Genomic DNA, 18,280 nt, shown 5'->3' with positions numbered 1-18,280 from the left:
GGGCAGAAGTAAGATAAAATTTAGGGACTACTATTATCAAAACTCTGCTCTCAAAAAGTTTTGCTTCTCCCCATACTATTTTTGTCTCTATGGTACCTTTTGCTATATTTTTGTCTGTATGAATAATGTTTAGGTTTTCCACAATGCACAATAAATTTTCCTGCAGTAATCTTTGAAGTTTCCAGGAAGAAGGTGAGGCCCCACAACAATGATTCCACCTGGTTGATATGATGTAATTATGCTGATAGCACCACTTTAAGATTGGTTTTGGGTTACAAACTGCTCAAGTTGATTCCATCTTTGCTAGCTGAGATGGTGTGCCTTCTTACAATGTTTGGGCCAGAACTTTAAATAAGAACTTCAGAAAAACCCTACCGACTACTCCAAGACTACCTAAATTATACCAGATAGTAATCTTGAAACTTAACCATCACTTATTTTTTACAGGAGCCCATAGAAATAACATTGCCTCATGACAGTTGGAAATAATTATAGAAAATAATGTCCCCTCTCCCAACAAAGTTTGTCCTCAGGACTAGGGATATTATTAAGTGTGGGTGATAAACTAGGCTCAGGGATCGCTCTTGAAAAAAAGGGGACAGGGTGAATAGATGGGATGGAATAATTGGTAGATTAGTGTGAGTTTACTCACACTAATAATAATAATGACATTACTTGTGAGCTATTATTTTTGGACAACTTACATTTGTATAGATTCTTTTTTTTCTTAACAGATACATGAGTCTTTAATATATTCTTGTACATTGATACAAACTCAAATTATATTTGTTATATTGAATATGCTCCTATTTTTGTTTACAATATTTGTGCAGCTATACAGTTATTTTGTCCATTGTATGCATGCATGTTTCTACCTCTGCTTAAGGTATTTTGTATGTTGATGCAATTTTATTATATATTTATCATATTTCACTATACATTTCTACTTCTGATCAATATATTGTTTACATTTTGAGGTCATTGTCCTCATTTGCTACAAGTTGTTTAAAGATTGTTTAATATTCTAATATGAAGTCTTAGTCTTTAAGTTATATAGGCATTAAGAACTGTAGGTCAACAGTCATCCATGTTTGTCATACTTATAGTTAGATTAATCAGGTTCTTTAGATGCATAGAGATTGTATTCTGTATAGATAGGTAATCTTCAAACACTTCAAAGAACTGTAGACTTGGCATTTAAATAACTTAGGATTCTGTTAATGTGGGACACAATTTCTCCTGGCAGCACTGATCCTGAGAGAATGTTGGGCACCAAAGACACTCCACTTGGAGCTTGTTTTCTTCTTGGCAGAACTGGCCTTTGGACAAAGAACTGCCCCTACCTTGACCACTGAGAAAATGAATGATATCCAGGATAGACAATCAAGATACAAGCAAAAAAAAAAAAAAACCTCCCAAACCTTGCCAAGACAGGATAAGAATGTTTTTCAAATTTTCCTGCCTGGGAAAATGGTCTGTTGGATACTCTAAGCCTTAGCCAAAGTTGTTTGCCCCAACGTTGCAAATGAGACTTTGAGTGATTGCACAGGGAGCCCGTTATCTCTGTCATTTCTTGCACTTTTTGAAAGTTGCTTGATTGTATTTCCTGTTCAGAATATTATTTTCCTTCTCATGTATTTGATGGGGTTGAAGACTAGATAGTCATATTTACTCTCCTCTCATGACTTAGCCAAGCCATTTTTAATATAAGACTTAGACTCCTTAGATTAGGACAACTATTGAAACATTGAGCATATTTCTTGTTTGATGTTGTTCATACTAGCTGTAATTCTAATTTATATACATATATATTGGTTCTTATTGTATATAGTTTTATATTAGGCTTAGAACTCTCTTATTTAGACAAAAGGGGGAGATACTGTGGGAACTCCCTCAAGCAGTAGCCTTTAAGATACCAGCCCACTTTGGGCGTGGTCTCAGTGCTATATATACAGATGAAAAGCATGCACAGATTTTTTGGCTGCTGGATTTGGTTTCAGTTCCCAGAGCATGTAGAAGATTGTGGAATGCTACCCTTCTATGAGTTTATACCCAAACAAATAAACCTTTGCTATACTCCATTCTGGGCTATTGTGGAACTCTTTTGTATGCCAACACTTTTCCCAAATCACTCCAGGCTGGAATGAAATTAACAGCTGGAAGTATGACAATCACTCATAAATATGTACATGATTTTTAAAAATTCTTATTGGATTTTACACTTAAGCTTCACATAAAAAATTGCTACTTATGAAAATCATATTCTTGCAACTTATGCCTAAAAACTTTTTCAAAAGTCTTAGGATAAATTTTAAGGTTATTTCAGGTCTTCTTCTGTTTCTTGTGTCAATCTTCTGACAATCTTGTGTCAGTAATATTTATATAGATATAACATGTTAAAATTGTGATGATTTTAATTTATAGTATTCTTTTTTATTTATTTATTTTGTTGCATTGGTGTCTCACCTTCCTGTGTGTCTATGTGGGGGTGTCAGATCCCCTAGAACTGGAATTACAGACAGCTGTGAGCTGCTATGTGGATGCTAGAAATTGAAGCAGGGTCTGCTGGAAGAGGGGTCAGTACTTTTAATCACTAAGCCATCTCTCCAGCCTACATGGTATTCTTTATTATTATATTTCACAGAATCTAAGATGGCATCAATGAAATGATCCCTCATTATATTACATATCGCTAAGGAATAAAAATTAATATATCATGAAGAGTCAGCCATCTGTATAAATGAGTTTTGCATTTGTGAGCTCAACTGACAAGCAAAAATCATTTTAAAATTTATATTTCTAAAAATCTAAAGATTATTAAAGTATATTTGCAAAAATAATATCTTTTGCATAAGGACCTTAAGCACCCATGAGTTTTAAAATACAAAGTTTAGGAGAGGTGGTTCTAGGTGACCCTGTTGCAATTTAATTGCTGTGATAAAATATATGATGTAAACAACTTAAAGGAGGAAGGATTTGTTTTGGTTCCTGTTTTGTTTTTGTTTTTTTTTTTTGTTATTTCCTGTTTTCAGAGGATGCAGTCCATGGTTAGATGGCTCCATTGTTTGGAGACCATGATAAGAAAAAGCATCAGGTTAAAGGGGTACAAGAGAACAGAGCTGCTCATCTTATGATGGCCAGAACATAAAAAATAAAAAGACAGGAAAGGGAGGGTCAAAGCAGGCCAAGGAATAACCTTCAAAGACATCCTCCCTCCCATTGATGTTCTTCTCTCAACTAAGGCCACCTTCCATTGTCCCACAACCTACGAATTGTCTACTCAAAATTTAAAACCTTTGATGGATTAAGTCATTGATGAACACAGAGCCCTCATGGTCCACTCACTTCTCAGAATCCCTTTTTCTGTGTATTGCTTTCATCGGGGACCGAGCCATACATATGCCACTGGGGGAAATATTCCATATCCTAATTATAACACATGCAATGCCTTCTTTCCATTTGATAGGAGATACCCTGAGTGACTGAGTGAATTTTAGAGTCAATGAATATGATCTGTCTTAAATCTCTTGTACACACATTTGCACACACACACACACACACACACATTTCCTGTTCATTCTAATGTTGGTAAAAAATATTGTGCCGTAAAGACAATTCATCCTGCAAAGCCCTAGGAATTTTATGACTCCAGACATTCAAGCCTGAGTAGCACCCAGCCTAAGTTACCACATTCATGAACATGTTAGCACAATGTATTTCCTGAAAAATGGTGCAATAAACAGATTTCAATTCTTTGTCATTGGGAAAGGGGGCCACAGTGGTTTTAGTTCACTGCTAAGCATGACTTTAAGATGTTCCACAGAGAATATCTATCTAATCATGCTTACCAATTTGAACTTTCCACAGTAAAACAGCAAGACTTTTTGTAGTCCATGAAGATAAGTCATGTTTACATATTTTATACATCATTGGCTAATGCATAGTATAAAAGGTTTTATAAATACTCAAATTAATAACTCTAATGACCCATGATTGTTATTTACATTACTTATATCTTTATAGCTAATTTTTGCCTGCTAAGGTCTCAGCCATATTAAATATCTTCAGTAATTGTGTATAGAGCTAGGACAGATTTTTCACATTTTGTCTTTATTGAAATGATATAATTTTTCTGCATTCCATAAACATCCTTTGGGGAACAAGCCATCTGAGAGAGGGGAGGGGAGAGAGACAGAGACAGAGAGATTTTTCACAATAACATTAATTTATTTGCAATGGAAATTCTAGTTCTCTTTTATAAGTTAGTTTGGATTTGACCATTACATTTTATAGAGAGAAGTTATTCTTTCATTTAATTCATAATGGTATCTCTAGTTGTATTTTCATTTGATTCAACACTGACATCTCTATATTTCTTCTCTATCTTTTTTCTTTTACTCGGACTTCTGAATTTCTCTCAGTGATCTCTTCTGATTTTCTCACTTTTCCTATGGTATCTAATATACTATTCAGGATCCTTCATCCTACTGTGTTGTTTTGTTTTGTTTTTAATCACCAATTAAACCTCCAAGTGGCTCTTGTCTATTTAAAGGCATTGTCCTTTACAGAGTAAATGTTCTCCAACATCTTTTTAAAAAGCATAGATTTGGTCTAATATTTCCTATTGCGTAAAGCTTTGGACTCATAGATGAGAACTAGATCTGCTTTTCAAATGCCTAATTTATTTAAATAATTTGTTTTGAGTTATGTTCATATATTCATATTTTTTTTTCTTTTTCTTAAGTTCTTTTGGATGGAGGGAGTATTCTAAGACAGGGTTTCTCTATGTATCCCTAGCTGTTCTGGAACTCACTCTATAGACCACGCTAGCCTCAAGCCCAGAGATCTGCCTGCCTCTGCCTCCTGAGTGCTGGGGCTTAAAGGTGTGACCACCACACCCAGCCCCCTTTTTGTTAAAGATATAAGAAAGCTTTACCCACATTCATACCTGTGATAGCTACTGACAGACACCAGAAGGTTAGATCCTTCAAGACTCAAGGAAGAAAGATGGAGGTTGGTTTTTAGTGACTAATTCTGGTTTTTGTTAAAGATATGTGTGTAAGGAAGTCTGTCTTCTGAGTGTCACGCTACATCAGTCTGGAAAGGACACGTCTTGATATTAATAAGGGTGTGTCTTCAGCATCCAACTGCCATGACTTTCCTCTACAACAGAACTTCCAGTTAGTGGATGAGTCACTAGAGGAAGTGGGAGACAAGTGTGTTTCCTTGGTAGCTCTGTTCCTGGTAGGCTTCAGAATCAGGGAATTTTGCACAGGCTTTGAACCACCCTGTCCAGGCCCCACAGCTTCTCCTTACCTCCATTTCCTAGCACATCAGTTGAGTATATCATTATATCATAGAGTTCTATTACAGAGCACTACTACTTATTAAAAACTGGGTTTTTCTATGAACTCTGAGTTGCTATACAAACTAAGTGGCAATTTATGTTAAAACAACAAACCACTAGTAATATGTTACCTTATAAGATAGCTTTGTTTACAAACAAGAGGATGACTAGTTATCTTCCAAAGTCCTGTCACTGCAATCTGCAGTACATGCTAGCTGTTTGAGTAACAAAAATTAATTGATCAGAAATATTTATTTTGTACATGTAATGATAGGTCTACAAATAAAGGTTTGAACTACAAACCAGATGACATCTTTCAAAGACAGTGCTCCAAGTGCTATGTTTGTTCCAGGACTACAGTAGTGAAAAGATAAAGAGCTTCATAGGCAGAGGCTGCTTGTTCGTTCCCAGCTGCCCAGACCGGATAACACAGAAATTCTATTAATTATGACACTGCTTGGCCAATAATGTACACTTCTTACTAACTAACTCTTACATCTTAAAATAACCCAATCCTATTCTACATTTTACCACGAGGCTCATGGTTTACTGGTAAAGTTCCGGGGGCATCTGAATCCTTCAGCAGCTACATGGTGTCTCCTAGACTCCACCTGATCTCTCTATATATCTCTGTTCAGATTTCTTGCCTGGCTATATTCTGCCTTGCCATAAGCCCAAAGCAGTTTCTTTATTAACCAATGGTAATAAAACATATTCACAGCATACGGGGGAATCCCACATCACTTCATCGCTTCAGAGTATGAGAATAACAGTGCACACATAATCATGCAAGAATTGCTCCCAAGGAACACCCAGTAACATGGTACTAGATAAGGAATACCTAAACACAAATGGGACAAATGAGTGGAGGATTGGGAAAAGAGTTTTCCTAAAGGAAATGATGTCTAAAGGATGCATTAGAATTATCTAGTCAATAAGAACATAGAAAAGTCTACTGTGTATCTGAGCTAGAACAGGTGATACTATTAGTGCTGTGTGGTTATGTGGTCAATAAAGGTGTGTCATGTGACTATGGATGAGAAAATTCATTAAAAAATTTCACTTCAGTAGTATCGGTGGCAGATAAGACTAGGGCAGATTTAGTGCTAGTAAGAGATACAGAACCACCACACACATCCCAGGCACTAAGAGAATACCTAGCACATGGTTGAGCACCTAGAATACATGAGGGAAGGAATATGCAAGATTTGTATACTACATTAAGCAGTCACGCCTTGTCCTAAGAGCAATTAGAAAGTCAACAGATGAAGGGGGGAGTCTGTGCTGAGGCATGTGGTTTCTCACATCCGTCTAGAAAGGTTGCCCTGATAGGAACCTTCCTCCTGCAGAGCTAGAGCTTCCCTTCCCCTCTTTGCCCTGCCTGTTCCTTTGCCAAGAGCACTGAACAGAAAGAGGTGTTTGCTTGAAAATGCAGCTGGCACAGTGAGGTTGTGAACAAGGATGGTACCCATTGCCTGAGCAGGAGACAAGGAACCCTGCTCACCGCACAAGGATTAGCTGATCACAAAGGCCAGACTTTGATCTGTATGTCACGCCAGACTTCCACAGAGAGATCAGGTAAGTCTGTCTGTCTGTCTGCCTTCCTGCCTGCCTGTTCATCTGTCACGTACCCCTGACACTTCACTTAAGGCTTCTATAAATGAGATTAGCATTGCCAAACTGTAAGCTTATAAGCAAGGGTCATTTTTAAGACTATATGTTGTTGAATTCCAGGAGACTTGCATATTGGACAGGGTTTTTGAAGCCACAAATGAAGACACAGTTTAGACCTAAGGCTAAAGTATACATGAAGGAGAAATAGCATGTCATGCTTTCTATCATTGCTCTGGACATGTCCGGGGCTCCTCCTTTCACCTGCCACCAGAATGCCTGTCTTAAAGCCCTCCCTTGGGTACTCTGAACAAGACACAAAGCTAAGACAGGGAGAAAGCAGTTTCATCCCCAGATACTGATGATGTTGCTCTGGTCCTCCTCACAGAATTCCCATCATCATGAACTGGAACATGATCATCTCGGGGTTTATTATAGTAGTGATCAAAGTTGCTGGAATGACCGTATTTCTGCTATATTGTGAGTATTTGTGTGAGCCTTCTCCCCAGCGCCCTTATTGTCGGAATGTCAGACTGAGTATAAAGGTTCAGAGCCCACATACCTCCACGGTGTCCTTCCTCACTCTGTCAGACACAGGGGTCAGGTTTACTGCTCTACAGTGGAGATGCACGGCTGACTGGGTAAAAAGGTAGAGTCCTTACATGAAGTTTTTGGAGAATATGAACTAAAATATTTAGCATGCCTTTTTATTATTGCTATAATTTAAAAATTAATACTGTTCCAGTTCAATCCAATAAGGCTGTGTGAAGGGCTAATATAAGATTAAGATTTAACTGAGGGATGTGTGTCTGTGTGTGTGCCTGCACACATGTGTGTATATACAAATTCTTCACAATAAATTTATTAATAAAAGGAGCTTCAAAACCAAAGATTTAGCTCTGAAGTCAGGAAAAAATGAAGGAGGAAGGAAATGTGAGCAAATGGCTGCAGTTGGGTAAGCGGTATTTTCCTTGTGACCCAATTTTAATATGCAATGACTATCATGAGAGCAGAGGAGATCCACAAGTAGGTAAGCAAAGACAACAAAAATATAAACAGTCCTCCATGAGGCAGAGAGCTCAGTGCTTCCTCCTGTGGTCACAGCTCCCTGGCATCCCCAGTGGCTCATTTGCTGCTGCTGCCATTTGCAGCCACACTGAGGCTGAGCCGCTAGCTGGTTTTCTTTTCAGTCCCACAGGTTTTTGGCAAGAGTAATGATGGCTTCATCCCCACGGAGAGCTACAGAACCACTAATGTGCAGAATGGTAATCTCCCTACTATCAAGCTGAATTCTAACAGTCCCTAAGAAACTTATGCACAAATGCTCCATAAAGGTCCTCATCATCTTTTCAAGTGTGAAAATGAATAGCAAACCTATTGATACTGATTTTTATCTCCTACTGGTACTAGGGATCAAACCCAGGACCTTGCTTGAGAAAAACATAAGCTACACCCTTAGCCTCTGCTTGAAATATACAATGCTCAGTTTTCCTCTGGGCCCGAGGATGGTCTGTGGGGGACTTCTGTAATGTTCTGTGTATATGTTTCGTAGAGTCTTACAAGAATGGTTATAAAGAAACCAAGTTCTAGACAGGTATGGTGGTGCAGACCTTTAATTCCAGCACTCGGGAGGCAGAGGCAGGAGGATCTCTGAGTTCTAGACTAGTCTGATCTACAGAGTGAGTTCCAGGACAGCCAGAACTATACAGAGAAACCCTATCTTGAAAAAAAAGGTAAAAACAAAAAAGAAAGTGAGAGAGCAAAGAAATAAAGGCAGGGAGGAAGGAAGGAAGGAAGGAAGGAAGGAAGGAAGAGAAACAAATTCCAGCATTAGGAGATGGTTCAGTTGGTAAAGTATCTGTCCCACAAGTATAAGATCCTGAGCTTGGATCTCCAGCACACTTGTGAAAGACAAGTGTTGCAGCAATGTCTGTAACCCCAGGTCTGGTGGATGGAGGCAGAGATGGGTTGATCCCTGGTGCTCATTGGCCAGTCAATCTAGCCAAACTAATAAATTCCAGGTTCAGAAAGAGACCTTGCCTTAACAAATGAGGTGGACAAGGTTTGGAGAAGGCACCCAATGTCAACCTCTGGGCTTCTCACATATGCACACACAAGTGCACGCACACTCCCACACACATGTACATACACCCACCAAAACATGTACGTACAACACACACACACACACACACACACAAAGAATTCTTGTTCCACAAAGAAGTCTAGGCATCTTTTCGTGTGCCAAACACTCTGCTAGAACAACTATAGGAGAATAAGACAGGTAAGTAATCAAGCCTCATGTATAAAACAAAAAGTTGAATGCCAGATGTTTCATACACAGAGAACAAGATGCTTCTAATCCTACTTCTTTTTTAAAAGATTTATTTATTTTTATGTGTATGAATGTTCTTACCTTTATATATATAGGTACACCGTGTGCATGTGTCACGTATGGATGCCAGAAAAGGACACCATATGCCCTGGAACTGGAGTTAGAAGTGGTGTGTGCCAGCTTGTAGGTGCTGGGAATTCTGCCACCTCTCTAGCTCCAAGCTCACTTGTCTGCAAGAACTCTGTCACTGCCTCTAAAGATAAGGGTTACTGTTGATATCTTTAGCACCCAAAACTGCCATCTCTAATTAAAACAGTCTTTTATAATATTTATAATATTACAATGTCTCTGAGCTAGGGAATGTATTAAAGGGTGAATGCTTATGTCTGTTTCATCATTATTATTTTAAGCAACAACTTCATGTCTGGGTAAATGGAAGTAGTTTTAACCATAACCAAAAAATAACCAGAGCCCCTGAAGGGAGATTTCAGCAGTCTATGGAGCCATTGTAGCTGTCTCTGCAGTCAGTGCTCTCAGAAAAAAGATCCTCTTAGGGGCCCATCATTCTCCATACCTTGTATTTTAAAAAGCAAACTTCTTATGCTTAGAGAAATCTCTAGAAGGTTACCTACCTCCTTATCTCCTGTAACTCTATGAATCTTGGATCTTCTTGTACTCAGTTACAATTCTTAGAGGAAATCCTAATTGAGAAAAGCATCTAAAAGCTGTCTGGAATGAAAGCTTTTTGTAGAGGGTTTGGACACCAGAAATAAAGAGAACAGCAAAGATGCTATATCAAGCCTAGAATAAAAGTGCTTTCAACCGCTCTCTGGAGGTGACCATATCAAACGTGTATATGGGAGGAGTAAGAGCCTTCTTGGGGTACTAGCCTCCTCTACCCCCACCCTCCTGTTTATTTTTGCCTCCTAGGCACCTACCATAATAGGGAGAAGTGGGGTTTAAAGTAGGACTTAGGCACCTAGCACAATAGACCACAGCAATAGCCAGATGGAAGCTTCAGAGAAGAAAAATTTCTCACAACTCTAGTTCAGAGGGACCAAGCCCCTTGTCTTCTCTATAGCATCTCTTTCGGGCCTTGCTTCCCTCCCTTCTTTCCCCCTTCCTTCCTTTCCACACACTCCCTTCCCAACTCCCAGCCTGCCCCAAACACTGGGATCTTCATCAAGAAAGATGATTTTTCTTTATACCTCTGGATCATCTAGAACATCTGGGATGCTTAGAAACAAACAGTCAGAGCTCAACAGCCCACACCTAATGGTTGTTGTGGTCATCGAATAGTAACCACCAGGCTTTCTTTTTATTTCAGTCTCACAGATCTTTGGGAGAAATAACGAAAGTGTCATGCCCACAAGGAGCTATGGAACAGGTACAGTGCATGGTCCCTGGTTTCTCCCATCCCCTCGATACACATAAGCTGGATTCTTTTGTTTTGTTCTGTTTTGTCTGTTTGTTTTGTTTTGTTTATTTGAGACAGGTTTTTTTCTGTGTATCCATGGCTGTTCTGGAACTCAGTGATGGCTCACACCGGTAGAATTTGCAGAAGGAGGCAAAGGCAGGAGGATCATAAGTTTGAGGCCAGCCTGGGTTGCACAAACTGGATTCTCAAGGAATTTTCCCATTGTCCCTTTCTTGTGGAACTTTTGTTCAAAGGAACATGGTCATTCCCTCTATGTTAGGGGCTGGAAGACAGACTAGAGCGATGGAATTTCTTCCTGGATTGGGAAGCATTTATACTAGTAGTTACAAAGAAACGTATGCCCCATCATTTTGTGTGTCAGTCCCAGGGTTCCCACTCCAGACCACTAATTAGCATGTATTCATTCTGCTTCTGCCTCTGCTCCTTACTCCCCTAATCTCTCCAGCCTGCCCCAAAGACTGGGATCTTCACCAAGGGAGATGCTTCTTCTTCTCCACCTCTGAATCATCTTGGAATAACAGCAGGGATCACTGTGCAACCAGAGGATCCACACTGGCAGTTGTCGACACACTAGAGAAACTGGTAACGACACTGGGAGGGTGTGATAAAATAGCCTGCCCGACGTCAGCTGCAGTTGGTGGAGTCTATGGGAAAACGTGAAGTGGGGATAGGACGCTGGCGAGAAATAGAGGCCTGCCTGGCTGGGGAGTTCATAGTCCTTGTTCTAAACCTGAGACTGAGAAATCCAGATCCTGTCGTCTTCCCCATAAACTACAGTATCAGGTTTATGTATTAAAGATGAACCAGGACATTAAAAGTGCAAGGCTTGACCAAAGACCTAGTGCATGCAGAAGTGATGTCAGGACCAGGGAGATGGCTCAGTGGGTAAAGTCACCCACTATAAAGCTTGATGACCTAAGTTCAATCCCTGGGACTTGCATGTTTGCAGAAGCTCCCGCAGGCCATCCTCTGACCTCCATAAATGCCACATGTATGTTCACACACATACATAGATGCATACTCATAAACTACAAAAGCACACAAACACAAAAGAAATATTACAGAATACTTTATGAGATGTTCATGTAAAATGTATATAGTAAAGGAGGAAGATATGCATTACTCATGATAGTAATGTGTCATCTCAGTGTGCATAAGAAAAAAGATAAATTACTATAATTAAAACAAAGAACTGGATCCCAGAGTTTACAGTTCACCTTTGTGAAAATGAGAGTAGAAGAATGCTTTGTCGCAGCTTTGTTTACTGCCTTCCATTAGCTTGTGGCTGCCATATTTTATGCATAGGCAATGAGGAAATTAAAGAAAAGTAATGGTTAGATTGTGTGTGTGTGTGTGTGTGTGTGTGTGTGTGTGTGTGTGTGTGTGTATGTGGGCACAAATGTGCCACAGCAGAAAGTCAGAGAACCACCTCACCTTCCACCTTGCTTGAGACAAGGTGCCTTGTTATTCACAACCGCATAACTAGATTAGCTGCTCCCCTCCCCCAGCCTTCCAGGGATTCTCCCCTTCCTGCCTCTCATCTTGCCATGGGAGCGCTGGGAAAACAAACGACATCAGGCTATCCCATGGGTTCTGGGAATCTGACCTCAAATTGCCACACTTACACAGCAAATGTTCCACCAACGAATACATCTCCTTAGCCAAAATAAAAGTTATTTGACCATCATATACTTAAACAATAGAACATTAAATTCATCATACTCATTTTACTTACAGTTGCCTCTCTTCAAATCTTAGCAATGATTGGATGTTGGGCACTAAACACTATTCATGTTTTCCTCCCCTATCCTAGCTTCTCAAAAATCATCCTGTGATCGGGCAGAATTTTCTAGGGGGCCAACCCTTGATAGATGACCAAGGTCAGAGATTAGGATCCCACGAAGCCTCTAGGGTAAAGCACCCAAGTGGAAAGCAATATGTTTTCCGGTAGAAAATCGGGAAGAAAAGAGGAGCAGGGTTGGGGAAAGAAAACAGGGGCTGGAGAGAAGAGAACGAGAAGAATTGATCCCTCTGTTTCCTCTAGTCACTATTTAAGTTTTGGTGCGTCCAGTGTTCACTGCCCACTCCCCAGCTTCTACTGCATAGTGACACAGACAAAGATCACACTGATGGTTTGCTGATAACCCGCAACACATTTTTCCACTTGATTAAACTTAACTGGGGATGTGAAATTTTCTGGAGTGATGAAAATCCCACAAAGAGAGGCATTCCAGACATAAGATGTGTACATGAAGCGGCCTGGTTTTGACTGTGGTGCCCTCCTTTCCCACACCTTCTGGGCAATACTGACATCACAGGGCATTTATCAGTGATGCAAATTCTTCATCCTTAGCTCTTCTGCACCGCAGGCCAAGCAATCTGTCTGGTCCAGATATCCAGGTGATCTTATGTCCGACCAAGTTTCAGAACTTCCCCAGGCAGGGTCCAATCCCCAGGAGCCTTCCTGGTTCCCAGAACCAGAGCCGCCATCAGCCACAAGCTCAGCACTGAAGAACTCACTGATGAGACGCTTCTTCTTTTTATAACTTCTAGAAGTATCTTCAGGACATAGCTGATGCCGAGAAGTACTTTGTTGGTTTGACACGTCAGCCGGGAGGAAAAAGGTGGCGCTGGGTCAACAACTCCGACTTCAATGGCAAGTACGTGAACACCCTGCGTTTATTTCCCTAGGGATTTTTACATAAGAAGACTAAACCTGAGAGTCACACTGAGACAGCTCAAAGGATGAGACTAGACTCTGTTCTGTTTTCCTAGCTGTTTCCAACCCACTCCCTGCCTATTTAGCCTATTTATTATAGGAAATAATCAAACATTTTGCATAATATAAAAGTAGAAGAAAAAATATTAGAATATTATTCCTATAATAAATTATCTTCTTCAAACTGACCCACATGCATAGCTCTGCTGCACCTCATATATTTCATAGGTCATTAAACTGCACATCATATCATTTCCCCCGATATAGTTCCTTTATCTAGAGAAAGTTTACTATATACCTATATCCTATCTATACCTTAAGGTTGGCCTGTATCTCTCAAGAACTATCTTCAGGGAATCATTTGGAGTCCACCTTTAGAGGAGGCTATACTGTTTCCAGTTTTCATATGGAAATACTGAGCTGGACAAGGAGCAAGCCAGGTCCCCTGCCTGCAAATGGATTTTCTTACAGAGAGGAAAAAATTAATATGTACTCACTGCCTTCTAAATATCAGGCACTATGCTGCGCTAAGCACACGCATGGATCATTTCTCCGTATTCACCAGGATGCCATGGAGTAATGCCATGCTATTACTTCCAAGTAGTTGAATTGGGTATGAGTGTTAAAATGAATATAAAATGTGTTGAATTTCACATAGCAGCAGGATAGAGCCACAGTTTGATTTCATGGATCATTGAGCCCAAATCTCATGCCACTTTTTCATGAAATGAGACTCTACAGTCAGACCAAAAGGATCCAAATGCCAGAAAGAAAGTAGGAGAAGGCCAACGGCTGGCCTCCACCAAGGTTTTCCTAGAGCTAGCTCCCATTCAGTAAAGGAAGAAAAATCTCTTTCCTCCTTTCTTAGGCCTTCCTGTTATAAACATGCAATCAATACTGAAAGATGGTTTTGGACGGTGCGACACCGCCCTCAAAGTTTGGAAATACTTCCAACCTTATGTGAACAAGTTAGACCTAGATTCTTGGAATCCGTGAATGCTCACAGGAGAGTTGAGAGGAAGCAGTGGGTACGGGACTGGACTGGAGAAGATGTATGGAGAAGAAAGACCCAGTGCAGAAAAGAAGGGTGTATCGTTACATGAGGCTGCATCTCCTCCATGCACACCTCCCATGTGACCCTCACCTCACTAGCAATCAAAGACAAAACTGAAACCAGGAGGCTTAACCATGCTTTCTCTACTCATTTAGTGTTACAAATGAGAATCAGAACTTCCACTGCGTCACTATAGGCCTGACAAAGACATTTGATGCTGCATCATGTGACATCAGCTACCGCTGGATCTGTGAGAGGACTCCCAGCTGATCATGGGTCTCTACAACAAGAGCAAATATATGTCTACAAAGACAGCAAAAGAGATTGCTTGCAACTGAAACTAGCCCAGAAAATACAGAACATCCAAGACTGTACCCATCTCCCATAGGCTGCTAGTCGAGCTTCCCGGTAAATCCTCAGGGTCAATAAATTATTCCCTTCCACACGCACCTTCACACAACAGGAGAATTCCTGCTCTACTCCGGGCACTTTCCAAGACCACACTTGCTGTGCTAGGGGACTGGATTCCAGTCATCTCAGTATGCAGAACGGGGAGGGGCTGAGTCTATGGTAGAGAGAATAAGTAACTGGATTCTAACTGGAGGTAAGCCCCAGAACCCAGACAACAGAAAGGAAATCTTGATCCACTTTGAGAAAAGAGAACTTCCATTGCCACACTTCCTGTCTTATGATAAAACAGTTGCAGACTATTGAGGCCAGGAAATGAGGACATCTCGTGATTTCTGTGGTTGAAGCCTGAATTTCCCGCAAGACGGGGGGTTACTCCTATGTAGCTTAATGAAGCTTGGGCAGGGACTGGAGTGAGAAAGAGGATATTCAGGGACTCTGTGAATGTTGCTTTAATTACTGGGGAAGGGCTCATGAAGGGTAGATAGATGTAGCCCTTACTAGGAAACAGTGATGCAGGTTTTCAAATGGATTTAGTAAGTCATTTGGGTTGGAGTTTTGACTTTGCTTCTGATACACTTTCCTTACACACTTCTTTAATGTCTGACACAGCTTGTATATTGTCTTCACAGCTTTATTGGGGCAGAAGTAGCATGTCAGAACATTCACCCATTTGAGATGTACAGTTCAATGGGCCTGGTACGTTCACAGTAGTTTGCAGCCACCACCTCAAAGAAATCCTGTACACACTAGCTATAGTTACATCATCTTCGTGTTACTCTCAGCCCTTTGGAACCACTTCTCTACTTCCTGTCTCTATAAAGTTCCTTATTCTGGGTTTCATATGAAGACAATCATACAGTGTATAATTTTCTTTCTTACTGACTTCCTCTGCTTATAATAAGGTTTTTAATACTCACCCACGTATTTCAGCAGGCAACAGTGTTCTAGCCTGGATCTGGAATACCCCCCATATGTCTGTATCAAAGACTTGTTCCCTGAGAGTGTGATATTTGAAGGTGAGAGAACCTTTAAGAGGATCTGGAAACTTTAAGACTCCTGGAATGTATTTATGACCCTGAGAGTGTGCCCTCTATAGGGCATGGACAACCTTCAGCCCTTTCATCTTCCCTTTCGCTCCCAAGCCAGGAGTGGTTTTCCTCCATTGTGTGCTTCTAACACAGTGTGTGCCCTCTCCACAGGACCAATAGCAATGAGGCCAATTGATTATGGATTGAAATCTCCAAAACCCTTTTCATAAGTTATTTATCTCAGGTATTTGTTGCAATGGTGTAAAGCTTGTTATCACAACCTGTATTTCATTCTATGAAAAAATTGTTTATTTCTGCATCAACTGGGTAATACTTAAGCTTTCCCATCTGTCAAATACTATAACTATTACAAACATTCACTTCTCAAGTATACACCTAGGAGAGTGATTGCTAGCTCTTGCAGTTCTAGGAGCATCTTCTATTTTCCAAAAGCTCCTGGAAATTGCATCTTTCCTTCTGTGATATATATATGAACTCTTAACAATTTCATATCCTTGCCAACATATGCTGTTATCTGTCTACTTGGTTTATGTGAATGACTTTCCATAGTGACTTTGATTTGTATTTGATTGCCATTCATCATCTGATAAAGAATTGGAAGCACCTTTCATGGACATATCACACTTTTCAGTTAAAGACTTGAGGAAGAGATATGGTCATATCAACATACACCTTATTCTCTTAACATTGCTGAGCTCTCAGCTTCTATTTTAAGATCTAAAAACATCTCCATACTTGTGGTTTTATGCCATATTAAAGATGAAATCCAGGGTTTTGTACATTCTAGGTTACCATTTGCCAATAAACTACAACTTCCTTGATTTTTTTAAGTAAATTTTATATAAAAACTTTCGTGTAAATAAGAACATCACCATGATTAACAAGACCCTAGATCTATACCATTTAACAAATTTATGTATATTTAGAATTGGTATTTGAAGTGAAAGCTGTGGGGCTTTACATTAAATTTACACTTTCAATAATAAATGTATTTTAAGCACTTGTCCACCACTCAAGCCAAAAAAAAAAAATGACAGAATTAGAACTTTACAATTAGAAAGACAAGTAATTTTACATCCTCTTGTAACTTCCCCATCATCCTCTTTCATAGCTCCTTTGTTTTAAGCCAGGCTATTACTGCACAGTTCAAGCCAGCCTAGAAATCACTATGTAACCCAGCACAGCTTCAGGCCTCTTCCATCTGCCTGCTGAGTGTTGGCATTGCAGCTATGCATCCAAACAGCTCCAAATGTCATACTTTGACTTCAAGACGATTTAACCAAATCTCTTCTTATTTGGACAAATTGTGTGATGAAGATCTTGGGCCTGCAGCATATATTAAGGATAGAAGTGTGATTTAGTATATCCTTAATGACAAATAAGGAAGATTCGATTATTTTATTTTGCATAGTAATTAGTATATGTACGCAGAAATGAATAGAATATTTAAAGGTGTACAGTGCCAGGTCTTCCTTTCCCTTCATTGCCATACTTTCAGGACAATTATTTATCACTTCCCTACGATGCCATTCACAGCAACTGTGAATACATGGCCACTGATACTCAGTACACTCTGGTTTCTCACTGAAGAATATGTGGCTCATAACTTTTCTAATCATTGCATGAAGAACATCTTTGTTTTGGCATCTTCATAAAATCCACTGAATAGCAGAAATATTGTTTAACTAGCTCCCTATGGATACCCCACAGAACATCGATGTGTAGTTTTTTTGAAATACTTCACTGGATTACTTTACAAAGTAGCCATGAAACCCTCTCTCCCCCCAAAAATGGAAACAATGATTAAGATCAGGGTGGGACTGACAGGAAGAAGGAAGTTGAGCAATGCTGGACACAAAAAGTGAGAGCAACACTGACTGCAGAAAGGTGGAAACCTCATGGAAAACTTTCTTGTTTTATTTGTTAGTTTGTAATGAGGGAAACAGGAACCTGGGAGTTTAAGCTGGAACAGCCAAGAGAGGAACACAGAGATGGCTGGAGAAGGGCAGCCACAGAGGATGAACAAATGAAGCAGAACAAAAGCAAAGAAGACCTTCTAGACCTGGAAAAGACTGAAGACTGAGAATCCCAGAGACGGGACAAGGGCTGCCTCTTCTGTTCCCTGCACTGCACCCCTTTGTCCAGGGCCATGGAAAGCCCAGCTCCCACCTCATTCTGGATCACAGAACACAGCTCCATCACCCAGATCCTTTGTGGCAGCAGGAAGGTAGGGGTGATGATGTAAAAGCTGAAACCTCAAGATAGCTTTCCAATCAGAGAGGTGACTGCTGTCTCAGGTAGTCCATATGTCTAGGAATC

At 40.1% G+C, this 18,280-nt stretch overlaps 1 protein-coding gene across 2 annotated transcripts; it reads left to right on the top strand.

The window, feature by feature from the left end:
• The first annotated feature begins 6,824 nt into the window (after positions 1 to 6,824).
• Clec5a (C-type lectin domain containing 5A) lies at positions 6,825 to 14,836 on the top strand. Of its 2 annotated transcripts, XM_041635098.1 has the most exons (7): positions 6,825 to 6,925; positions 7,347 to 7,438; positions 8,149 to 8,223; positions 10,618 to 10,677; positions 11,174 to 11,310; positions 13,282 to 13,388; positions 14,657 to 14,836. In XM_041635098.1, exons 2-7 carry the CDS (start codon positions 7,360 to 7,362, stop codon positions 14,769 to 14,771), a joined length of 573 nt encoding a protein of 190 aa, XP_041491032.1. In that variant the 5' UTR covers positions 6,825 to 6,925; positions 7,347 to 7,359; the 3' UTR covers positions 14,772 to 14,836. The 2 variants fall into 2 exon arrangements, with proteins under 2 accessions (XP_041491032.1, XP_041491033.1); XM_041635099.1 differs by lacking the exon at positions 8,149 to 8,223.
• The last annotated feature ends 3,444 nt before the right edge of the window (positions 14,837 to 18,280 follow it).

Source organism: Microtus oregoni, unplaced genomic scaffold, assembly GCF_018167655.1.
Source record: "Microtus oregoni isolate MIOR12 unplaced genomic scaffold, Mior012 000046F_ref0000063, whole genome shotgun sequence".
Taxonomy (NCBI): Eukaryota; Metazoa; Chordata; class Mammalia; order Rodentia; family Cricetidae; genus Microtus; species Microtus oregoni.
This window is presented reverse-complemented; position numbering and strand designations above follow the sequence as displayed.

Excerpts from the sequence above, each read along its gene's own strand:
- Clec5a (XM_041635098.1), top strand. The coding sequence starts at position 7,360 with ATGAACTGGAACATGATCATCTCGGGGTTTATTATAGTAGTGATCAAA. Across the intron at positions 7,439-8,148 it reads GACCGTATTTCTGCTATATT|TCCCACAGGTTTTTGGCAAG; the intron begins GTGAGTATTTGT and ends TTTTCTTTTCAG. Across the intron at positions 11,311-13,281 it reads TCGACACACTAGAGAAACTG|AAGTATCTTCAGGACATAGC; the intron begins GTAACGACACTG and ends TATAACTTCTAG.